Source organism: Lygodium microphyllum, chromosome 10 (assembly GCF_053477565.2).
Source record: "Lygodium microphyllum isolate KBCC chromosome 10, Lygodium_microphyllum_v1.1.10, whole genome shotgun sequence".
Classification (NCBI taxonomy): Eukaryota; Viridiplantae; Streptophyta; class Polypodiopsida; order Schizaeales; family Lygodiaceae; genus Lygodium; species Lygodium microphyllum.
The window spans coordinates 4073691-4100298 of NC_141144.1; the positions used below are offsets into that span (position 1 = coordinate 4073691).

Here is a 26608-nt window from a genome sequence, read left to right on the forward strand (position 1 = left end):
AATAGATTTCTTGATTTTTTTAACCAACAATATTGATTGGTAGATTGCAACTCTTGTAGAACTCTCATTAGAATGAAACCAATCCGAAGTTCTTCATACATGAGGATTGGATGTCAAGATTCATATGGCAGCTTTGCAAATGGCCCTGTTACAATCCTTATGTAAGCAGCATCATCCTTGGGCAGCTATTGCTATGGCTTTCATTGAGGAAATTTGCATCTCACATGGTCACATTGGAAATCAAGCATTCTAATGGCATGCCATGAATTTGACTCAAGAAGTCAAAATGCCAAAGTCTTTTCTTCTTTACTATACAAGATGTTGTCATTCCTGGTCAATCTTGGGTTTATTCTTTTCACTGTTACCACCAATACTTTTGGGTTCCTCAAGGATAGGCTGATTTGGACCAACTTTGTGGAACGACTTTTGTAGCATTCATTTTGCTGGCACTCCAACCTTCATCTCCATGGTTGGATTAGTCTTTTGTGTGCTTGGATGATTCTTGAAACAATTGGCCAATTAGATCTATCATAAGATGGTTTAGGATAAGAGATGGGTGAGTTCGAAAGCAAGTAAAGTTTGAACATCGGGGCATAATGAAGCTAAGTGGCACAATCGGTTACTTCAATAGTGGAGGTCTAAGCTTTGTCTACCAAAGGAAAGTTTTCATATGGAGGCTTCTTATGAGGGGTCTTCCCACAAGGGATATGTTGCATCGTCACAAGATTGCCAGTCGGAGGTGTCTCTTTTGTACTACATGTGCTGAGACTCCAGCTCATCTCTTTATTTCTTGCCAAGTTGCTAGAGATGTATCGGGTTTCATTTCCAGAGAATGGACTTCAGTGACACATCAGTGTGTACAGTTGTCCATGCTTGTGCTTTGGGCTAGTTGCCAACCATGGCCACTTTATAGACGTAGCAATACCCGTTGTTTTCATTTTCTGTGTTGTTGGCACCTCTGGCAGACACACAAAAGTATTTATCTTTTATTTGGCCTTTGGTATCTGTGGTCACATGGGCTGTGTTCAAGGCTTGTTTTTGTGGCGAGTTAGTTCTTTCTGCTGGTGTGACTCAGAGAGATGGCTACTCTATGGATGGATATCATCCGCTTCACCCCAGTTATGCCCGCTTTGTGACTCCCTTCTTATGTTTTTGTATCCTTGTGTTTTTTTGTAGCCTTTTGCCTCCATGTGTTGTTTATGCCTGTCTTTGAGTCCACCTGATTGGCCAAAAGGTCTTTTGAATATTTCAATTCATTAATTCAAACTTCCTCATTGGGTTTTTTTGCATGGCGGGGGGCACTTACTATATAGCGATTCTTCTGGACAACACTAGGTGGTCTTTTTTTCCTGTTGATTTGTGTGCTGATATTTATATCTTGCATATATCTTTAGGTTAGCAAAAAGTGATCTTGAAAGGCAGTGAGCTGTTCCCAACATAGTGCTGTGACATAGGCACATTCATTTGTTGAGGTATCTTCTGTGGCTAGACCATAAACTCATGAAAACCAAGAAGCATTATTCATCAAAGTGTGATGTTTCATTAAGGCTAAGTCTTTGCTTTTCCAAGGTGATGATTACACTGGTTTATAACTCCGTTCCATTTTATTCATTGAACCTAGTCATATCATTTAAGTTTGCTGATAGTTGTTTGTGAGTCTTGTTTAATTACTGGTGGTTACTTAATCTTGTTAAGGCTTATCAATTCAAGTTTGCTAATGGTTGTTTGTGAGTCTCGTTTTATTACTGGTTCTCATTTAATCTCATTAAGCTTATCTATTCAGTTAAAAATAAGTTATAGCATTGCGAATATAAACTGTTTCTGAAACACTTAAAAGTAATAATGTCTGCATGCTCATGCAAATTTGCAAGCTTGGATGTCTCATGTAAGCTTATTTTTGACACATCTCCCTTTTTACTTTCACAGGAATACATAGTGGAAGATCTACATGGGAGCTACACTGTTCCATCATTGAACCCAGAGCATGAGGGTCGATTGAGGGCTCTAAAGTTGCTCTGAATATCTGCACTTCTCACAGAATCACTTCAGCAAGACTTCAGAATTGGGTTCATGGTAGGGTGAGTTTACAATCTGGCATTGTCATGATCCTACTTTCATGCATTGGATAGCAATGGAGTTCTAATATGATGCACAGAAGTTGGTACTTCATTCTAGAAGCCAGATAGTATGTTGTACCGAGCAATGTTCATTCCAGATCTGATGGACATTTTCCTACCTTATTGGATTTGTATCAGTGTTGTACAAGTAAATAAAGCAAGATGGTATGCTTAGATCAAATGCCCAAATCTTACAAGTTACAGAATGCGTTTTTTCTTCCATATTTGTACAGATACTCAGACCAACAACTGTGAAGTCTGACATGTTGTTCAACAGGTGGTTATTGAAACAATAAGATGGTGATTGATTGAATATATGGGGAGACACGTGATTGACTTCTTAAAGGGATCCACTTGTTAGGAGGCATTCATAACTGTGCTCAAATAGAGATTCAAATTTAACATACTACACCATCCCACAAAACTGTAAGAAATGCGTCAATATGTGGAGTCACTACTAGGAGGAATAGCTGGAGTGAAAACTTCACTTTTTCATAAAGCCTAACAAGGATTCCAAAATTTTGGGTGGAGGGAAAAAAGGGGGAACGATAATTGCAAGACTTAAAAAAGAGTGTAACAAGAGATGACGGTAGTTGTGGTAAACTACTCTTTTAGCCATTTTGTCTCCCACCCTTTCAATCTTCTTGCTATGGTAGTACTATGAACATGGGAGCTTTCTATTTTAATTGCATTCCTCTTTTAACTGGTTTTTATCCTAAAGATACAATTTCAGAGCTTCACCAAAAGTGTCCATACATGTGGGTTTGGAGTGCATGGACCTCAAAGGTCTTAATATATATGACAAATTTTAAGAGAGATCTTTTGCCTTCAAGTGGATGGTGTAACAAAACTAAAAAAGAAAGCAAAAGTAGTAGTAGTAAGAGGTTGGAGGGGTTTGAAGGAGCAAGAAGAGATGTGAAATAAAGTTTTAAGGGAGAGGAAGAAGAGAAGAACTAAGAGATTGGACATATTTGAAGAAGAAAAGAAGAGGTGCTCGTCATGGTGACTAGTAAGAGAGAGCTCTAAAGCGATAAGACTCAAAATTAGTGGACTCCACTACTATCTTCGGAGTAAGTTTTGTTATTGTCACTTGATTATTGTTATCATTACTTTTTATATTTAAATTTCCTTTTATTGATTGTTATCACAAGGTTGAAGGTGCTTCTTCCCAAATGCTCTAGTAAACCACCATGGCTATCAATGCAATGTAATCTAGACCATTATGTTTGGCCCAGAATAAACGTAGCCTCAACAATAGGTTCTTAAGCTTAGCCCGATAAGTAAAACCCAAATAGCTAAAAAAGCAGAAGTTGAGATTTCTATAAATGAGATGGGGCCCACCCAAGGGTTGTATTTATGAAGGGTGCACATGAATATGTTGAAAAGGATACGTGTGTTTCTTTCATAGCATGAATTATATGAATAAGTGTTCAAAGAGGAAGCAAAAGAGTCCAGAGAGCAACCAATTGGTTCATTGTTGAAGGATGCTCGTGATTGCTCAATCTTCTAGTCCATTATTTGTTGTTACGATGGAGCATCGAAATGAGCAATATGAGTGGCGAAATTGATGCAGATATGATAATCAAATCAATCATAAGATTGAGCAAAACAAAAGAGTAAATAAGTAGAACTCGTAGGGATACAAGTAAAATAGATCGAGAAAATGTTAGCTAAGCAAAGTTAGTCTCTCTTGGAATATAGAAATAGAAAACACAAAGCTTTATTCTCAATATTAGCTCCTTATGCTTGTTCAAAGTAAACACAATCTTTACTCCACATTCAAGCTTTGAACATCTAGGTTTTTCCAAACCTATGAAATTTAGTGATTGTTCAAACCTCAAAATTGGCTTTTGCATTAAGGTATATAGATGGAGATCCTTTGTCCCCCTCTGGTGTTCCAGATACATTATTTTCTCATTGTGACACTTTGTGATCCTCATCTTGATAAAACCCAATTGTACTATTGAGAGTGATATTGATATTGGCAACCTCTTGGATGATGCAATAACTATTGAAATAGAGTTCCATATGATCAAGAGCTACATGCTAATTGTTGGGATTGCATGCAATGGGCGAGACTTCAAATTACTATTATTCTTTCATGATAGTCCTCCTCAAAATGGTTTATGGCTACCTCTCACATAGTTGGCTTGTACTCTTAGCTCCAAATTGTATTTGCCTCTTTTAATCCCTTGAATGTAAGAAAGCCTAAAGGGTCCAAAGTTTGTAGTAAAGTCACCAAACTCTTGCCAAGGGACTTATAGTTAATGTCATAGTACTACCTTGTTGGTATTTGGGTGTATTGAAAAAGTGGAATAATATTTTATCTTAGAGTGATCTTGCAATTTTAACTACATAAGCTTGCTAACCAATATTTTAATCAAGTACAAGGTTGACCCTATTCAAAGTTTGGAGTCAATAGTTATGCCAACTTTGATCTCCAAAAATTTCTCATTGTCATATCACAGTAGTAATCAATTATCTCATTGCAATGTCATGGTGACTAGTTTGTTAGAATATTGGAGCAGTCTATTTAATATTGTGAGTCTAGATTTTAGGATTGGGGACTAGGTCAATAAAAATGAGTCTATGCCACCCCCTATGCAAGCTTGGAAGTCATTCGATAGGATCCTCTCTTGACCACCTAAAGTGATAAAAAATATTCTTATCTTTCCTCACAATGGATGGATGATTGCAATGTCATTGTGATCTAATCACCACCATGTTTCTACGGTTAAGTGTCCATTGAGGGCTAAATATGAAGGGCCAAGGCACACCTAGATGAGCCTAGCAACACAATAATCTTTAGAACCCCCAAGGACAATGGTTCCTTTAGATGAACACAAGCTAAACATGAGTCAAGGACAACATATGAAGCCACCAATCATGTTTAAGAAACTTATTGTTTGATAACAAAGTGCAAAGGATGCTCAAGAATGATGCTTAAGGACCTTTGCTATCAGGCTTGTAGTGTAATCAGTGGTAAGGATGTGAAGCTAACCAAAGCAAGTGTAGAATCTAGTGGTGTCCCAACAACATAATGAAAATCTTGAGGCAAAACCAAGACAACACAATTTAGGCATGAACAAAACTCTTTTTTCTTCAAGAGCTCCATAATCTTGCATTTTTCTACCTCTCAGCTAGGATTCTTCTCATCCATTCTCTTTCTCAAGCTCAAGCAAGGATGTTCTCCTTATCCCAAGAAGCACAAGAAAGCTTAACCTCAAGTGAGTACTAGAAACTTACCAAATCCATTGCTTCTTATATCTAGTAGATTTAATGCTCCTATGTTCGTATAGAGTTTCTGATGGCTTCTTGCTTCGAGTTCTAACTCCTCCAACTCTAAGCTCCAATCTCTTCTAAGCAAGAAGAGAAGAGGAGAAAAGATTTGAGGATAAAATTTCCCCTTCACACACACACACACACACACAGTGTGTGTGTGTGTGTGTGTGTGTGTGTGTGTGTGTGTGTGTGTGTGTGTGAAGTTATCGTGGATGAAGAAGATAGAGTAGAATTCAATAGTTTTTACACACAAGAATGAGTTGTGTACTCATTTCCACACATTAAATACATGAGGTTTCCTCTTTGGACTTCCATCCTTCAATTTAGCCTTTTGATGTATCTATTTTGCCTTTCCATCATTCTAGCTAATTATATATATACAGATCTATTCTAGACCTTCATTGCTTACACGTGGGACTTTACAACTTGCACCTACATGAGCTTGGCACTTATATTTTACAATAAAAAATTCCTATGACTTGTGGAATTTCAAGATAATCAATTTATGTTTAAATATGTGGCACAAGTAATACACTTTATATTTTCACTTCTTTATTTAAACTCATGGCATCATCCTTTTGGGTTATGAAACATTTGTATATTGTTGTTACATGCACATGTGTGTCCATGTTGTCAAGCTTTGTAAAACCAATAATATACTCTCATTATTATACCCAAATGCATTTCACAACCTTGTTATCTAGCTTTGCATGTCGTTTTTTTGGAACAAGAGCATAAGCCAAGAATCCAAAAACACAAAGTTGTATAAAAGACATCATTTAGGTTATTTCTATCTCATGTGGAGTTGTTGGCCCAGGTCTTGTAAAATTTTTTGAGACGTATTCATTTCCAAAAGGCATTAGCAATGGCATTGGGGTTGGGTCATTTTTCTATCAAGATTTGCTTGGACAAGCTACAAGCCTTAAAGACATAGTCTCTCATGATCTCATCTTCTTGCTATGCTAGGTTTATGAGCCATGTTATGAGGTTGTCTCTATGCCTAGCTTTCACAAATCACATGATAAATTGGTCCTTGAATAATGTGCCTTCTTGGTGTATAAAGTGAGCTTGTTAGTCTCGGAGACTTATTTGAATTACTCTATGAAGCTATAAGGGCCATCCCCTACTCTATACTTATCTATTTACTTGGTGACTAGTAGAATTTTAGCTTGGTCATTGGATCTAGGTGTGGCCCTACAAGTAGCATGTTTGTGCCCTTTGTCTTGACCTAGATGGCATTGGTGTTGTCTAGCAATCTCCTTTGCACCAGATCCACAAGATTGAGTCACTTGATAATCCAGCATGGCCTACATTATGTAGCAATTTGCAAATATCATTCAGCTCTTGCTATGCACTCTCTTTTTCTCATTGGACTACTATGGTCAAGTCCATTAGCTTTTCTAGTAGTTTCTTTCTTTGTCCTATGAGCATGAGGCATTGCTCCTCTACATTTGTTATCTCATAGTAATTGAGGCTTTTACAAGTGGGTCAAAAGTAAGAAGTAGACTAGACTCATGATGTACAATTTTAGGTAAGTTAGGCTAAGGAAGTGGTTTGGAAGTCCATGCAAGGGCTATAGGATATCCCTCTCATCAAAGAGATCATCTCTTCAAGTAATAACATATGTTTTTTTAGGGTCAAACAATTGATACACTTTAACCTTAAAAGAGTAGCCCATAAAAATCAAAAGCTCTTCTTAAGGCACGAGCTTTTAATTTTATCATCATGAATATGCATATATACATTGATTCCCAAAGGATCTAAAGTGAGAAAACATAAAAAATGCCTCATTGAGGGACTTATAAGGGACTACTATTATTAGCACTAGTTGAGGATTTATATTAAAGGGTTAACAACCTCAGTTCAAAGGCACTCAAGGAGCTTTGGTGCAAATATTGTAGAATGTACCATGTTCATTATTATGCTCTGTAAGTCCACTCTCTAAAGGAGAGTTGATAATGTTAGTTGGCACTAAATGCCCTGCTCATGTAAAAACTTGGAAAAATGGTGGAAGAAAAATTCACCATTGCTATCACTCCTCATTGTCCCTATACAGACATCATTTAGTTTTGCATTAGGTGCATCAATGTGGAGAAAATTGCGAATGTGTTTGTTTTATTATGTAAGAAATAGATCCACATATATCTCGATAAGTCATCCATAGTAACATGAAGTAAGGCGTGCCATTAATGGCTACCATGGCTGTTAGCCCACAAAGGTCAACATGAACCAAAACATGAACCAATCTAAGAGGCACCTTAGCTCTATATGTGGCTTGTTGAAAAAATGGTGCGGTGTGCTATTTACCTAGTTGACGACTCACAAAGATGCACGGATGGTTTTAGGCATGGAAGGCCCTCAACCATCTGACCACATAACTCACAGAGAGAGAGAGAGAGAGAGAGAGAGAGAGAGAGAGAGAGAGAGAGAGAGAGAGAGAGAGAGAGAGAGAGAGAGAGAGAGAGAGAGAGAGAGAGAGAGAGAGAGAGAGAGAGAGAGAGAGAGAGAGAGAGAGAGAGAGAGAGAGAGAGAGAGAGAGAGAGAGTCATATCCAATGTGCTTGAAGTGGGAATGCTAGAGATGCTCAGGCTCCCTATTGTTGGCTAGGGAATGGAATCAATGGAACTCACAGTTGTCAGATATCGATTGGGATAGAAAGTGTATCATCATATGGAGTCCATTAGCCTATACTTAATTGCATGCACCAGACTTGGCATCAAGTACCTTGACTAAAGTAGATGTAAAGAAGTCTACTTGCCCCAAAAAACAAGGTTATTAACCATATAAGATATTTAGAGGCCTTTTGAGTATCAAAATTGATGCAATCAAGACCCAAAATCTTGGCTAAGGAGTTTTTCTCACATTTGACATTCATGATTGTAGGGAATTGGGAGATGGATAGTTGTTGAAGTGGGGTCATGTGGTATGTGGCTCTAGTATCCACAATCCAAGCAGATGGAGAGCCACAAGTTTGTGTAGCATGGGCCTGCATGGTCACAATATCAGATGGGAACTTGGAAATATGAATCACGCTCTCAACCATGGGTGTCCTTATGGAGAGACACCTGAGGTGGGCATGAGGATGGGCCTCTATGGTCACACCATCAAATGGAAACTGGAAAATTTAGACCAAGCTCTCAACCTTAGGTATCTCTATGGAAACTCAAAAATATGAAACTTTGGGTGGGTGACTCTATAGAGAGACAAGGTGGGCAATGAGGATAGAATTCCATCCTCAATTCTCTAGACTTTCTTTTGGTCAAGATAACATTTGATGGGGTGAGGGGAATTTTTGGACATATGCATAGAAAATCAAAACACACCCTCTAAGAAAGAATCATTCTACTTAAAGGACATGCCATTGCTTCAAGATTTGCAAGAATTTTAAGATTCAACCCTCAAACTCTACAATTTTTACACAACATTGAAAGCAGAGTTACAAGTCTTCATGTGCAAGATCACTAAAGTATTATAACCCAAATTCCATCAAAGAAATACTATAGGACTACAAAACTATTGCAAGCAAACTACATACCCGCATGAGGAATTACAACAAACTATTGAGATTATCTTTAAGAGACTGCATCAAACTTAGATCATAACTACATAAAATAAGGAAAGACACAAAAATCAAGGGACATCCATAATAATATGTTCTATCACAGTTTTCATCATATTTATATTCAAGAACAACAATCGTCTATGTATATCAACCACAAATTGCCTATCACATGATATTTTAAGACATTTGTATATAATGGATATATAAGGCTAAAGGTATTAAGGGTAATTCCAAGGCCTACAACTCCATTAGGATTGGTTTACTGTAGATATACTTGAATATATGAGCATCCATTAGGGAAAATTTGGACTTAAGTTTGGGCTTTGTAAGAAATTTCATCTCAGCATAGAGATAAGTAATTAAAAAATAATTAAAAATGATATAGAGAGAGTCCATGCCTAAACCTTTGTCCTGTTTGCTAGTAGCACAACCAATTAATCCATCCTCCTATACAATAAGCTAAAAAATAACAAGTATCTAGTGAGCTATAGTAAATTCTTATGAAAATCAATATGCTATCTAAATGAACATAGCTTGAAACAAACCTTTTAATTTTCATTTGAAACTAGCAACTCGTCACTCCATATCTGAATGCTTGATTGGTTGATCTAGAAAAACTTAGGAGTGTTTGATCTCCCTAAGTGAGATACTTTTTTTTTGTATTGCTTCAAATGGTTCCTTCAAGAAGTAAGTGTTGACTCATATTGGAGCATATCCTTATAAATCATGGTCAAGGTCTTTGTTGTAGAGTAGTATTCCATTTCTTGATGTTTGAATCCACAAATAGATACTTATCCCTGTTTGGAGGAACGACTCCCTAATGCCAAAATTAATAGTCCTCCTTAGAACAACTCCCTCATGTCAAAATCAATAGCCCTCCGCAATGTCAAAAAGAGCTTGGATTTTAGTTAGGAGAACATATTTCCTTTCACCTATAGGGAAGATGGGGAGCAGAGCTATATGAACTTTATCATAATCCACCTTAGTGCTTGCCCATGAATCGAATCCACCTTTGTGTTCTCCCTTCTCAAAGCATCAACATTTGGTTGAGCATTTTGCTCACTCTCACTACATCTAGGGGAAGGGCAAGAGGCAAGTTTTTTGTGTGAGCTTTTGAGCGAGTTTTTTTTAGCAACCTCTCTATTCTTATTCTACATAGTTCACTTATTCCAACCTTAGATGTACCCACCTCCACTTCCACTTCTACCACGATCATCGCCACCACTGCTGCCACACCGCTACTGCCGCTGGCTCTACCACCACCACCACTGCCATCATTATACCACCACCACCATCTTCACTCACTCACTCACTCACTCACTCACGCACTCACTCTCTCTACATATAAGTAGCTTATTCTCTCTGTCTCTGTCTCTGTCTCTGTCTCTTTGTCTCTGTCTCTTTCTCTCCTCTCACACAATACACATTCTTAGTCTCTCTCTCATGTTTGCCATATGAAAACATTTGTACAAGCACTCCAAATCGATAGAACTTGTATTACATTGGATTGTGATATGTGTTGCAATGAATAATTCTCTCTTTATTGATATATAGAGCTCTCTCTCTCTCTCTCTCTCTCTCTCTCTCTCTCTCTCTCTCTCTCTCTCTCTCTCTCTCTCTCTCTCTCTCTCTCTCTCTCTCTCTCTCTATGTGTGTGTGTGTGTGTGTGTGTGTGTGTCTCTCTCTTACAAGACAAAAGTATTTGTGTGAGTACTCTAGCTTTGATAAAACTTATTTTACATTGGATTATAACATGTGTCACCAACAAATAGTTCACTCTTTACTTGTAAATAGTTCTCTCTCTTTCTCTATCACACACACACACACATTTACAATACAAAATAATTTCTACAAGCAATCCCATTCTAGATTTATATTACATTGATATCTGGAAAGTGTACTATTATTTCACAAACTAATAAATAATGATAGTAAAATATTATCATAAATTTGATCATAGCTAACCAAGCGATGTATGTCTGTATTTTCTCAATAAAATAAAATGCATTTGCTATAAGAATTATGAGAGTCTATGCTTTGCTAGTCACACTTTAGGCGACATTGAAAAAGCTTTTCTCTTTCCAAATATAAGATGTAAGTTCTCTTCGGTAAGCATGGATTGGTGAATAAACATGTCTATATTTGTATCCATTCCAAATAATCACTAAACATTTTTCTTTATATATGGCTCTAGCAACCTCATTAAACATTGTTTAAAAAATAAAAACTTATTATTAAAGCTTGCACATTTGTGAATTATTTGTTGTGGTAGCAAGAAGGGATATTGATTGGTGAAAAGAAGTATAAATTTGATGCTCAATCGATATGTTTGAGAGAGAGAGAGAGAGAGAGAGAGAGAGAGAGAGAGAGAGAGAGAGAGAGAGAGAGAGCGCGAGCATCATCTTGATCTCTCATTGTGCATGTCTTTGCCAACTTGACATTATGTTGTTGTAATATTAATATTCACATGCTATAAAATATAGTTATACTTCTTTGAACTAATCATATGTGTGTACATGTGTGTGTGCATGTATTAGGACTTCCAATATACATACATAAATTCATGCACACATATATATGCATATATATTAATGAGAGAGAGGGAGAGAAAGAGAGATTTTTAATGATAATAGTTTTTGAATAAGAGAGAGATATAGAAACAAGTTCTTAATGAGACACACATTTCTATATCTCTCGCTTATTCAAATACCTTGATTTGTCTATATGTATGTGAATGTGCATGCATGCTTAATGAGACACGCACTTGCATGCATGCATGCATGCATGTACACACACATACACAAAGAGAGACAAATCAAGGTAGGTTTGTCTAGTATATATTACAGAACTAAAGACATATCTTTAAAGATTATTGCTCACACAAAATCTAATCCACCTTGACTAAGTAATTCATCAATGTTTTGCCTAGTCTTTCAAATAAAAAATACATTCTAGATACTTTGAGTGTAAGGAATTTCAATTGGAAGGGTATTAGAACTCAATGGAGAAGAGAGGGAGCAGAGAGATAAAAAAAACTTTTGGATGAGAGAGAGAGAGAGAGAGGAGATTAAAATTTTTATTAATGAGAGACAAGAAAGAGGTGTCTCTTAAAAAATCATTAATAAGAGAAAAGAAAGAAATGTGAAAAGTAGTTTGGATAGAGAGGTACATTTTTCAAATTAATATGGGAAAGGCCCAAAAGTAGTATTATAGTATTATAGGAGAGAGTGTTAGAAAAATTTTAAGCACCCTTCTTTGGCTATTAAAAGAAAGTTAAAAGATCCAAAGCTATTAATGTGTGTGTGTGTGTGTGTGTGTGTGTGTGTGTGTGTGTGGCTTAAAACAATTATAGCAACTCTCTCCTATAATACTACAGTACTACCTTTGGGCTTCTCTTACATTAATAACTTTGGACCTTTATAAAAAAAAAAACACACACACACACACACACACACTCTCTCTCTCTCTCTCTCTCTCTCTCTCTCTCTCTCTCTCAAACTTCAGATGAACTTCCTCTATTTAAAAGTTTTTAGCCCAAGTACAATTAGATGAAAAGTCACATTTTGATTATAATTCAATAATTAAATATTTGATAAGATTTTTATTTTTCCAAATACACAATGCAAAAGACAGTAGCCATTATATATTATGTTAATTATTAGTTTTCTATGTTATGAGAAAAAATGTTCCAAAAGAGAGGACCACTTTTTGTTCATAAGGTTCAAATATTTCAATACAAGTCTCAATCTACTATGTCTCATATTAAAATATATCATAAATATATACATAATTTGACCTTCCTAGCTAGTAATTATTTTTTCTACTTTCTCTCATTAAAAATTATTTTAAAAATTCTCTCTCCTCTTCTCTTACATCAATATGTGTGTGTGTGTGTGTGTGTGTGTGTGTGTGTGTGTGTTCTCTTTCTCTATTGACTCTATTAGTAGAGTCCAATGACGAGAGAGAGAGAGTGAGTGAGAGTTGCAAGAGATACACATAGTGAGAAGTGAAGATAAGGGCCATGTACAAACACATACACATACACATAGAGAGAGAGAGAGAGACGCATACACATATGCACTACTTAATTTATTACTTAGTTAATAATTTAATCATTAATTATTTTTAAGTTAATTAATAAATAAAAATATAAAGAGAGGGGAGAGAGAGCGATATAGACAAATGAGAGAAGAAGAAAGCAAGATAAATGAGAGAGAGAGAGAGAGAGACACATACACACACACACACATTGACTTTTTTTTGGGTCGAGAAGGGGGTTGCTAGCAACTCATCGAGAAGAGGGTTGCTTGCAACCCCTTCTCGAGATGAATTTTTTAAATAATAAGTCTCCTCCATCATTTCTTGAAGGGGACCTGTGAAATTTTTTTCGTCAAACAAGGGGTTGCTGGCAATCCCTTCTCGACGAAAGAAATTTCATGTCCTCTCTATAACTTCTTTTTCCTGAACATAGAGTTGTTAGCAACCCCTTCCCAACCAAAAAATTTTCCATAAGTCCCCTCAAAGAGATGGAGGTAACTTGTGATTTTTTTTCACTAAGAAGGGATTGCCAACAACCCCTTATATGGTGACAAAAAATTTCATGTCCCCTTAGAGAGATAATGGAGAAACGTTGTGATTTAAAGCTCTCTCTCTCTCTCTCTCTCTCTCTCTCTCTCTCTCTCTCTATATATATATATATATATATATATATATATATATATAGCCGCGAAGGAGTTGTTGGTAACCCCTCTTTGGCAAAAAAAAATTTACGTTCCCTTAGAGAGATGATTATAAAGTTACATAATCTATCTATCTCTTTCTCTCTTAATGAAAAAATTACTACAACATTCAAGTGGACAAAGATTTATTCTTCTTGTTCACATAGGACATAAAGAGAATTTCAAACCACATGATGATATTGAGTCTCAAAAGTCATGCAAGTTGGCAGCATGCAGACTTCTCTACATGCATAAAGCAAACAATTGTATAAAAATACTCCATGGCATGGTACCTTTGATTGTGTTTAGGGTACTTGAAGTTTGTCTTCTTCATGGTTTCTAGAACTATTAACATTGGCCAATTGGACTTCTTGCTTATGAGCTTTTTGGCAAAGACATTGTTAATATGCACATATCAAACATCCTTTATATGGACCCCTTCGACAGATGGTAATCGAAGAAAGTAGCCTCTTGATCCTCAAGGTAGCTTCATGAAGTTATCACCCATTCCTTCATAGAGGTAGTGACAAATGTGATGAGTTGAAAATGTGTGCAAAAATGTGCTAAACATGGAAACATCTTTTGTAAAATGGCATTTTGCTTTTGTACTTTGTTGAAAATCATGTATGAAGCTATGTGTAATTGTGGTCCAAAAGCTCACATTTAAAAATGTTGAAGGAAAAAGGGAAGGTGAACATTTTTATCCTATTCTATAAATTGAGAGGTCTTTAGACCTTATTTCCTATATTCAATTTGAATATTATAATTCAAGAAAGGGAAATGAGAAAGTTTGTGTCATGAGATTTGAGGAGATGGATTGTTGAGTTGGTTATTGGTTACAACCTCTCTCTTCCTTGAAAAGGTGGGGGGAGAGAGAAGGAACGTAGTGTTGCATGGTGGCAAGAGTTTTGGGGCCTCCCAGCTACCTATGAACTGGCCGAAAGGTTGGGGGTGTTTGGTCACGTGGCCTCCCCCTTGATTTTGTAAGCATCATCCTCATCTCCATCATCTCCCTCGTCATCATCGCCTTCAGTCTTCGTCTGCTTCCTTGATGTCATCATCGTTGTCTCCTTCCTCCCCTTGCCATGTGTTTGGCGATGGCAGGGTTTATGGAAAAAAAAATTAGATTAATTGTATTAAAATTGTAGAGAGGGAGTTTGTATGCAGGAGCGGACGAGATGTTACATCCTCTCCCCCCTTAGAGAACTCGAGATGTCCTCATCTCGGAAGAACTTGGGAAGACAAGCATTAATGGGGCTTAAAGCCTGCGGGTTAGGACCCACCATGCATCCACTGCGCGACTCATGATGACTCGAGTAATGCAACTCATATTATTGCAATTAACCGTAGGTAAAAGAGTAGGATTTATTCTTGATATATGTTGTATTACATGTTGATAAAATTTCTAGGATTTCTAATCATCCTAAAGGGGTGTAATAGGTTCTAGGTCTTCATCCTCATCTGATTCCTCTATGTATCCATAGACTACGCCTTTGTAGCTTCATTTTTTTGGAGGCTCAATATCTTCTAGACTTAAGTTAAGGTAGTCTCCTTGGACATGCCCTAGCTCATTGCAATGGAATCATTGATAGTAGGGACATCGCCTACAAATGTGCCCTATCTCTCCGCACATGTGGCATCTCTTGTCTTGATCTCGAGAATCATCTTTGTCACAATTGCTCAAATTAAGTTCTTGGACAATTGGATTTGCTCAAAGTAATGCATCTTCTAAGTCTGTTGGACATATTGCTTCAAGATGGTGGTTTAGAGGAGTGTTCAAGCCATTGCGCAATATCCATAGGTGGCGGCGCATATTTTAGTAGGGTTACAAACTTTGAGTAGTAAGCTTCCAAGGTTAATTCCAGTTGCTTGAGCTTGAAGAATTGATTAATCCTCAAAGTTTGGTAGGTTGGCAGAAGGTATCATTTGCATAAAATATCTTTTAGCTGAGTCCAAGTGACAGCGGCTTCAGAAATACTTTGATCTTTGCACCATTGATTCCACCATATTCGAGCCTGTGGCTATCATTATCTAATTGGTAGAGGCAGTTCCCCGAAGTAGAGAAATAATCATCCATCGACTCAATCCATATCTCTGCCTTTGCTACGATGTCTATCCCTTCTCCATTAAACTCAGGTGCCTTAATTTGCTTGAGAAGGAATTTCTTCCCTTGTATGTTAGCATTCGTGGGAGCAAAATGTGCCTAACAATCAAGCCGTACCACTTAGATTATTCTGTTTAGCATATGTCTACGAACCCTACATTAATCAATCATATATCATTACAAAGTTTCACTATGATACCAATTGTAACGTGACCGTCTATTGGCTGTCTATGCACGTTTTTAGCGGTCCATCAAGAGGTGAGTCTAAGCGATGCTGCCCCGCACTCCCATGGAACGTCACAAGGTTTGTCGCCTGAGGTTTCTCGAGTCCACCTCGCAATGGAACGTTCGTGGTCGACCCACTGGGATCGACCTGAAATCTGGGTTCCTAGTGGTCAAGGTCTCATGTCAGCACTGTAGCATCAAGTCCTGGACATCCTACTTTATGTAGAGATACCCAAACCAAAGTAGACCCATGCCGCACTTGGTTCAAAGAGAATGGGAAATGAGAGGGATGAGCCACTCAACCTCCCTACACGTAGGGCATAGTCCCATTCCAGTTCCCTAAAACAGCATGAATTGGGTTCTAACTTAACAATACCTAAAGGTCAAATGACAATGAAACCTTGTGAGAAGCCTCCCAGTTCTCTGGAACCACCTTGTCGTAGGACAGACCCGTCAGGGATTCTGCCCACTCGCTTTCCTTAGTAGCGTTTTCTTTAGTTGTCTAATCAACTCTATCTCTACAACTCCAAGTAAGCTTCGAAACTTTTGAAGCGTCTCTGCACCCAATGCCTTTGTGAAAACGTCACCTATCTGATCCTGTGTGCTGACATATACCAAGTCAATCTCTCCTGCAAGTACCTTCTCTCTCACAAAGTGGTAGTGCACCTCAATGTGTTTTGTCCTAGCATGGAACACTGGATTCCCAGCTAGCTGTATACTGCTCATGCTGTCACAATGAATGATAACTGGACCATCTCCCTGCACATTCAAATCACCTAATAAATTTTACAACCATACCACCTCACATGCTACCATAGCAGCACCTCTATAATCAGTCTCTGTACTAAGGTTGCTTTTTGCTGCTCCATGTAACTGATGCACTACCAAGGGAAAACATGAATCCACTTGTAGATCTTCTGTCTGCTCAATCTGCATTTGTGTATCCAAAGACATGTGCATCCTTACCTGCCTCATAAAAAAGTCCATAATGTAAAGTGGACTTCACGTACCTCAATATACGTCTAACTGCATCCAAATGAGGCTTTCTAAGCATCTGCATAAACTGACTGACAAGGCCAACAGCATAGCTCAAGTCTGGCCTCGTGATAGTCATGTAAATCAAACTCCCTACTATCCTCTTGAACATAGTAGGGTCTTCTATCTCATCTCCAACATCAGCACTCAACTTCACATTTTTCTCCAATGGTATTGAAAGAGGCTTACATGCTGTCATATCATACTTGGATAACATATCCAAGCCATACTGCCTTTGGGATAGCCATATACCATCATCACATCTGATCACCTCAATACCAAGAAAGTATCTCAGCTCACCCAAATCTTTCATCTCAAACTTCTTCTTCAAGAAGTCCTTAACTTCAGCAATCCCATTGTCATCATCACCTGTGATAATCAAGTCATCCACATAGATGACTATGATGACCAAACTTGCATCTCCCTTTCTCACATAAAGTGAGTGATCAGTATCAGAAATACAAAATCTAATATTGACAAGATACTCTCCAATCTTGTCAAACCATGCTCTAGGTGCTTGCTTCAGCCCATAGAGCACCTTCTTTAACCTGCACACATATGTGGGATGCTCTAACTCCTCATAACATGTTGGCTGCTCCATATACACTTATTCTTGCAATTCACCATGCAAGAAGGCATTCTTAACATCCATTTGCTGCAAACTCCAACCTTTGGCTGCTGCCAAGGCAATCACACACCTAACAGTTTCCATCCTAGCAACTGAACTAAATGGCTCTTCATAATCTATGCCATATGTTTGAGCATAGCCTTTTGCAACTAGCCTAGCCTTATACATGCTAACTGAATCATTTGCATTATGCTTGACTTTTTAAACCCACTTATAGCCAATAGCTTTCTTACCCTTAGGTAAGGGTACCAAATCCCAAGTCTTATTGGCTTCTAATGCAGCCATCTCCTCATCCATTGTTGCATCCCAATGAGCATGACCAACAGCATCCTCAAAACAAGTAAGCTCAACATCCTCAACTAGTTTCACCATATAAGCATAATGGTGAGCTGCATAACCTTCAAAACCAAATCTTTTAACAGGGTATCTGACCCTGCTAGATCTGCGTACCACCGGATCGCTCAATGGAGCCTTTACATTACTATGAGCTCCCTGTACACCTGGCGTCCTGACTGAAGGAATGCCAAGCTCATCATCCAAACTCTTCGAATCACTAGAATCTCCATCAAATCCCAAATGACTGGTAGATCCATCATTACCATCCAGCACTTTCTTCATTCCTTTGTCATTCCTTGCAACACTTATAGATCCACCTGAAGATGTGGGGCTACTCCTTAGTCTCCTAGACCAAGGGCTCACTGTAGGTGTAGTACCAGATGATATTTCTGGTCCACTAAGACTCCGTGATTCTTGTTTATATTTCTACACATAGCTGTCCTGATCATTATCATCATCCAAAACATCACCAAGCAGGTGTATACCAACTTTCCATCTCATCAAAGATAACATCCTTGCTCACTCTGAACTCACCTATGACAAGGTTATAACAGCGATACCCTTTCTGCTCTAAAGAATATCCAATAAAAACACATTTTTCTGCCTTTGGATCAAGCTTCTTCCGTAGCTCATCTGGCACATGAACGTATGCAACACATCCAAATACTTTCAAGTGCGATGCATCAGGCTTCTTGCCAGTAAAGCATTCTTCAAGAGTCATCCCATGAACTACAGTTGTGAAAATTATGTTCATAATGTAGACAGCAGTATGGACAGCCTCAGACCAAAAATATTTGGGCATATTCTTTTCAGCCATTAATGCCCGTGCAACTTCTGCAATATGTCTGTTTTTTCTTTCTGCAACACCATTTTGTTGTGGGATATACCTGCAAGTAAATTGCCTCTTTATCCCATGAGTCCTCAAGAAGCCACTGAACTCATTAGAGAGGTACTCTCTCCCTCCATCTGATCTCAAGTACTTCACTTTTAAGCCTGTTTCTGTTTCAACAGCTGCCTTAAAAGATTTGAAGTGCTCAAACACATCACTCTTTTTCTTCATGAAGTATACCCATAGCTTCCTTGAACAGTCATCAATAAACGTGACAAAGTATTTGCTGCCACCAAGAGATACATTCTGTGTAGGCCCCCAAACATCTGTATGTACTACATCAAGTATATTTTTGCTCACTTCTCTATCATGCGAGAAGGGTTGCCTTGCCTGCTCACCAAACTAGCATGCTTCACAAACTTTATGCAATTTTGCAACTCTAAAAGAAGGCAACCCTGTAACCAATCCTTTGGACTGCATTAATTTCAACCTTTGCACATTTGCATGTCTAATACGTTTATGCCATATTTCAATATCTGCAACTACTCCTTTTCCTTTAACATACATAGTAGCATCCATTGTAGGAATTCCAGCATCTAAAGTGAGCATTCGGCCAACTCTACTTCCTTTTGCGACCAACCTACACTTATCATTAAAGTCTTCTACAAAACAACCTTTTGCATTGAATCGGACCTAAACCCTTGCTCTACCATTTGGCCAACAGACACTAGATTCTTTATAATTGAAGGCACATGTAATACATCTGTCAAACTCTTTGTTTGGCCATCATACAAGGACAAGGGAACCTTTCCAATGTGTGAAATTTGGTGGCATGAATCATCACCCATCTGCACATAACCTGGGTTTTGAAAGTCCTGCATCTCTCCAAACCATTCAACATGACTGGTCATATGATTAGATGCACCTAAATCAACATACCATACATCATCATGTGTCCCCTTTCCTGTAACTGCATTCATCATATGCTGCATAACAAATAGACGCTCATTTTTGTCTTCATTCTATCGTGTGAAGTTTCATCGCATTCTGATAAAAGATTATGGATTTATGATCACATGTGGTAGAAAAGTGCCTCCAGATGCCAGACTTTGGACCAGGGGTCTGTAGGTATTTTTTTTCAAAAAAAAAAAATTGGGCTCTTGGCCACCTAATGAGTGCGTGTGTGAAGTTTCATCGCATTTCAATAAAAGATTATGGATTTATGATCACACGATGGACAATGCGTATGAAGCTGCATTAACCCGATTTTGGGGTTTAAATGGGTTAAAAGTTCATTCTTCTTCTCATTTTCACATCTTGCTTTCTTTGCTTCCTCCGGAGGAACACACCCCCAATCTCTGTCTCTTCTCCATCTTGCCCTCCTCAAGCTTGCATGGCATGCACCAAGCAAGCATATCGTCGTTTCGGCCCCAGGAAGGAAGACCTCACGCCAAGGCCCACCACCGGGTGCAACAACAAGTACTCCCCATAGAGCACAAGGACCACCACAAAAGAAGAGGAGATGGAAACTGGGCACTTTGTGAGTTAATTTTTTTCCTAATGATTGGAATCTTGTTCAAAGATCTGTAGTCTATGCAAATACAGAAAGAATCATCTTTCTTTTGAACAAGACTAGAGAGCAGTATGAAGAAGAGCTAGGTTGAACTAACCCTTTTTCCAATGGTTCGTTTACTTGTTTTAGGATCTCCTCTTACTAACTTGCACTTACTCAGTAAGGTGGTTGGTTAGGTGGTAAACTACCTGGGATAAGATCAATTTTGTGATCTTCCAGGCGCTTAGGAGGTAACTCTCTTGGGAGTGAATCACAACAATCTTTATATTGTTTAACAAAATCATGTCTGGTTTGATCAATTAAAGAGAGGGATTCTTTTAAAGTCTGAGACTTAGAAACATTAGTTGGTATTGTGTGTTCATTAGAGGCATCAAGTGCCCTTGAGTCATTAGTTTTTTTTACTCTCTCACAAAAATCATGTACGCAGAAATAGCTTCCTTCATTTCTTTAGAAATGCTAACATGACTAACCATTGGCGCATGCCAATCTCCAGCATCAACAATGCATATTATGTTCCGACCCTTGAATTGAAATGCAAGGGTCTTCTTAACAGAATCGGGAAGAGGTCTAATCTTGTAATGCCAAGGTATACCTAAGATAACATCATAGTTACCAATGGGTGCAAGTAGAAAAGATTCTTAGTCACCATAATCCCCAATTCTAATATTCAACTTCCCCTGGATAGGAGTAGAATTGGTTGTAAGTCCTTCAAATGCCGAACCGATTCCGATTGGTGTTCCCAATCGATCCAGTGGAATTTGTAGCCTTTCAACAGTATCTACTGACACAAAATTATCTGTGAACCATCAAAGAGTATCAAAACTCATTGATTGTTGAGTGTCCCCCAACCCTTTAAGAGTTGTCTTTTCTTCTCATTTGATATAGTATTAGCTTGCACATCCATAATAGAATTTGAGGATATCGGAGGAGGATCTTTAACCACATTTTCTTCCTTCCTTTTGTGAGGACAATCACGCTTCATATGCCCTAACTCGTCACAAAGAAAGCACCTTTCTTCCTCTTTATACTTTTGTATCTCAAAGGGTGAGAAATACTTGCGCTTCTTCTTGTTACCCTTTGGCTTTGAATATTGGTCATGGGTAAAGGTAGGTCTTTTTTTATTAGTCCTGTCTCTTGGTTGATTATAGAGCTGCTCTTGTCTAGCTCTATAAGAACTCACTTTCGAGATGTACCAAGTGTATGCAAACTTTTAGCTATGATGGCAGACTCCATCATGCGAGATAAGGTTTCATGTGGATACACCTTCATGGCTATGTGTAAATGAGGGAGTAGGCCAGCTTCAAACTTGCTTTTCTTCTCTTCATCATTGATCTCCATGAAAGGAGTAACCTTGAGAAGAGTAGACCAAAACTTGTCCACATAACTAGTGACCTTCTCATGCTCTTTTTGGCCTAGCCAATCCCACTCCTTCTTGACATCATTCTCAAAATCAGGAGGCAAGAATTGAGCATAAAACTTCTTCTTGAACTTTTTCCAAGTTGTAGGTTTCCTTCCCTCCAAAATGAGAGTCAACCACCAATTGCTAGCAGTGTCTTTCAAGTGCATGCCTACATGCCTGAGCTTGGAATTTTCTGAGAAATTACCATCATAAAAAGCAACTTCAAATTGCCTGACAAAGGCTAACGTCTTAACAGGATCTCTCTTACCGGAGAAAGAGTCAAAATTTATTTCCTTATCCCCAGACTTGAAAGTCTTAGTCTTCTTAAGCTTGCTCCTCTTATGGTCACTCTTTGTCCGCTTGAGGATTACACGAGACTTAGAACTAAGAGAGTAGGAACTAGAAGTTAATGAGGAGGAGGAGGAGGAACTTGAGTAATCAAGGGAGTAGATGGTTGCTGAGGGAGATGACTCCCTCCTTATCCGCCTCACGCAAGGTGAGGTCTTTTTACTCTTCTTGACCCAAGAGTCCGTCTTCCTTCTAGGAAGCTTCTCAGCAATTGGATGCTTTGCACCTTCACCATCAATTGGTGCAATGGGGTTTCCTCCACAGTATCACCGTCTTTTGGAGGATTCGGTCCTTCATAAGTAGTTTCTTCCCTTTGCCTTAAGTTGTCAATCAATTGATATACTTTAGGTATTACCAATAAGCTATGATACTCTGTCAATTGAGCATGTAATTGCTCACTTGTAGATGCTTCATCAGTTGCTATCTTTACCTTCTTCTTGCAAGGATCACATTTACTTTGAGAAAAGTAAAGAAACCTACTCTGATACCACTGTTATAAGATCCGAGATACACCCTTGACTTTCTTATATACTTAAAATATATATGTTGAATATTATGCTGGTGCAGAGAGAGAACACATGAGAGAAAAGAAAGATGTAGAGAGAGAGAGAGAGAGAGAGAGAGAGAGAGAGAGAGAGAGAGAGAGATTGACAATACATTAGGGACTAGAAGATGGGCCAGTCCCCCCCCCTTATGGAGTTATATTATTGACAGTGAGCAAGCTCCTCCGTTACACATAAACCAATTATTACTTGTAGATGGGCCAATCCCCCCCTCCCCTTGTGGAGTTATATTATTGACAATGAGCAAGCTCCTCCGTTACACATAAACCAATTATTACTTGTAGATCTTGGAAATAAGATCATGGTTCCTTGCACGATATACAACCGACTAACACTTGCACAACTTGGAAGTGGGTACCTTTTGATCCTTCTTGAGTCTCCTTCTCTCCTACACAATATGTATAGGGCTCTCCTCTTAGAGCTTGATTTTAGTAGAGCTTCCATAGTACTTGCACCTTCTCTTCTCCTCTTGGAACTTGATTTTAGCAAAGCTTCCGCAACTCTTGCAACTTCTCTTCTCCTCTTGGATCTTGATTTTAGTAGAGCTGTCGCAATACTTGCACCTTGTCTTCTCGTCTTAGATACATGCAAAGTGATGCTTCCTTCACCTCTCTCACACCCAAGGAGAGCCTCTCTTTTATAGGCTTTCAAGAGCTTCTCTTCTTGGAGAGATCAGACTTGAGTGCCAAGATTGAAAAGATTGATCTTTATGCAAGAAGTGGATGTTCCAGGACCTACTCTGCAGCACCAATTTCAAGATATCTCTATGTGTGTTGCTTGGATGAAAAAACGTCCAACATGAAAGTTATAGATCTCGTTGTTTCCGATAACCCACATTAGCCATTTTTAGAGATCATCTTCCTATCGTGAGATATTTTAAAAATGAATTTACCATGTTTTTTTTTTTAAATAGCTTTTTAAATTGTACTCTTAACTTGTGGTCCATGCAACTATCTTAAGGAGAGTTCATTGAATTGCCTTAGGCCTCAATCTTAAGATTGACTTTCACACAAAAGCTTGTGTCATTTTAGACCTTAGAAAGAGAAAATCACTTCTCTTCTCACCTCTAGAGGATCACGTCTCTCTTCTTTCTTACTGAGAGAATTCCCTCTCTCGTCTTTCTTAATAAAAGAAAAGACCTTAAACCTTGACTTGTAAGGAAGAGGATGACCCCAAATGAATGGAATGCTCATTACACACAAGTAAACATTCCCAGGCATCCTCGAATGCACACATAAATACATATACACAATGCTAATGCATTTCCTCTTCTTAGAACTCAATCCATCTTTATTTATGTGTAACTCCTTGGTTCTTATGTACACTCTTACACTTGGCAGACACTTCCTTCCCCCTTCATAACTTGTATTGCATGTACCGGATATCCCCATCACAGTGCTCTGATCACCACATTAAGTGATGCACTAGGAATACTGGTCTCTAAATGGTCTCATGGCCATGCTAGATCATCATCAACACTTAAAGAAAAGTGAGTCATTAATTTATTGACATAAATTTATTAAATAGAGAATGCATAATAAGCAATCAATTTAGTGACATCAAGATTTCAAAATGTATCTATTAACCTTATAAGGACTGAACATTTCAGACTTAATTCACATCCAAAAGTGCTATGCTTCACAATATTGTGCCAACAAAGTGCCATGTGGTAGCTTTACTTCATCCTAGATTGTTGTGATGCATATACAAAGAGATAGTGTAGCAACATAGTAGATAGTCAGTCAACTATTTACAAAACAGTGGGATCCAATTGGTTTCATTCATTAATTAATAGAAAGCTTGATTAAAAAAATGAGAAGCACTTATGGAATTCTCCAAAAGAAAACAATGGGAATCAAATGTAGTGAGATGCATGAAAGATACAGCAAATCAATGTTCAAGCTTTTGTCTAAGCCAAAGATTTTCCTCTCTCAAGATAATTAATTCTCGAGCTAGTGTTTTGAGCAAGTCTTGTAGGTCCACATTGGTTAAGAGAGCATTAAGCTGTGTAGTTTTTGGATCGTTAGGAGCTGAATTATGATCCAACACGAGGGAGTGCTGCCGGTACTGGCCATCATCATGGTCATCGCGATTATGTTCGCAATGGTCTTGATGATCATCGTCATTATTTATATGATCATTATTGCCAAGGCCGGCCTGCAGGTCAGAGATGGCGGCCCGGTTCTTAAAGAGCTTCCCCTCGAGCTCCCTGCACGAGTCGAGGAATTGGACAGGGTTCCTGCAGGACACCACTGCATCCTCGGGGAGCGGAATACTCCCCCCTGAATATTCCCGGAGCAGCTCCTGGAGCTTAGCCTTGAGGCTCTGCGCCTCGGCCCTCCTCATGCCCAGTAGCGCCCTCCTCAGTCTGTCGTTCTCGGCCTCTAACGGAACATCCTGCCTCCCCGCCCGCATATTCTTTATTGGCCTGGGCGGGGCTGCCACGTCATTGCGCGCGGCGGCGCCTATCGTCATCGGGGGGGTCAGCAATGCGGCTTTGACGTAGTACCCCCGCGTGGCAATCCCTTGGGCAGCCACGTCAGCCGCCAGGCTGGCTGTAGGGACGGCGCCGAGGCCGCTGCAACCGTCAACGAGGCTGCTGCTGCATATGGCGCAGACCGGATGACGTGCCGCCGGCTGACCGATGCCGCGCGTCGACCTGCCACGTGGCCTTGCTGGTCCGCGCCCACGCCCTTTCACCACCAAAGCGGCAGCCGCCGGGAGGATGCTGCAGATACCGGCTGCGTTGGCCAGCTCGCCGCTGACGTGGAGGCCCGCCGCTGACTTCTTATCGGCCGTTGCCGTTGACCTGGAACGACAGCTGGACAGCGCGGCAGAGAGGCGATGGCATCTATCACGTTCTTCCTTGAGTTGGACTTGAAGCAGTTGGACCTGCATGGGTCGATCAAGCAATCACGGACTTATCAGATTAAGGATTATGTATTAAGAGGCCTGCAGCCAATCGTGCAATCATGGATTCATTGAATTGATTATGGATTAAGAGACCTGCAGCCAGATGTGCATTAATCATGATTTAGATCGATAACTATGGATTAAGACGGGGAATTATCAATAAGTGCTGCAGTAAGAAGGCTGATCGTATGTGCACGCGAGCGATGAGGACGAATAGGAGGATCACCTTCTTTGAGGCCTCTAACTCCGCTCTCTGCAGCTTGATGTTCTCTTCCTTGAGGCCTGGCAGTTGGTTGGAGAGAAGCGCCACCTGCTCTTGCAACTGCCTGGTTCGGACCTGCAGGCGCTCGTTGAAGAGGCTTTCCATTTGAGCGGCTCTTCTGCTGTTGCTGCTCCGGACTGTTGTAATAACAATATTAAGGATGGATGGCGATGTCAACGACAAATGATCGGTTCCGGTTCGTTGATCGCGGATTTCGAAGACGGATTTACACGAGAAGTTTTTTAAAATCAGAATCGTTGTTGTAAGTACCCGCGTTATCGAAAAGAACACCCAACAAAACAAACCCCCACCCAAACAAAACAAAACAAAACAAAAGACCATCCACGCCATCTTGGGCTTTTTTAAAAAAGGAAACGTTAAGAGGAATGCACTAAATTAAAAAAATAGAGGATATGACAGAATAAATTTTTACCAGGAAGTTACATTCAGATAACATAGTTGATCCTATGTCTTCTTTCAAAGCTTATGCTTTTTGGAGTTTGGAGACACCAAGTTGAGAGCTAACAAGTTGTTTGGCACTTTTGTAGGTGTGCATGGCCAATTTCCACACTTTTTAGACTTTCACAGCTTTAATAGCTCTTTCAAGTGTAAATCTATAAAATGACAAAGAAGTGGTATAGTGAAAAGGGACACAAAATGTGTTAATAAAAAATCTATGTATTATAATATCTATAAAAAAAAAACTTATTATTG

At 39.0% G+C, this 26608-nt stretch overlaps 2 protein-coding genes across 2 annotated transcripts in view; one reads left to right on the forward strand and one right to left on the reverse strand.

The window, feature by feature from the left end:
- Positions 1–2646, forward strand: part of LOC148029653 (uncharacterized) — a 97992-nt gene extending 95346 nt beyond the window's left edge. The window contains exon 6 of the mRNA XM_087685898.1: positions 1927–2646. Within this exon, the coding sequence (XP_087542024.1) occupies positions 1927–2019 (93 nt within the window). The 3' untranslated portion in view covers positions 2020–2646. The remainder of the gene's footprint in view (positions 1–1926) is intronic.
- Positions 2647–24589: 21943 nt separating this feature from the next.
- Positions 24590–26016, reverse strand: LOC148029656 (uncharacterized). Its single transcript, XM_087687115.1, has 2 exons — positions 25859–26016; positions 24590–25611 (listed from the first exon to the last, which is right to left on the reverse strand). Exons 1-2 carry the CDS (start codon positions 25997–25999, stop codon positions 24610–24612), a joined length of 1143 nt encoding a protein of 380 aa, XP_087543241.1. The 5' UTR covers positions 26000–26016; the 3' UTR covers positions 24590–24609.
- Positions 26017–26608: the final 592 nt, after the last annotated feature.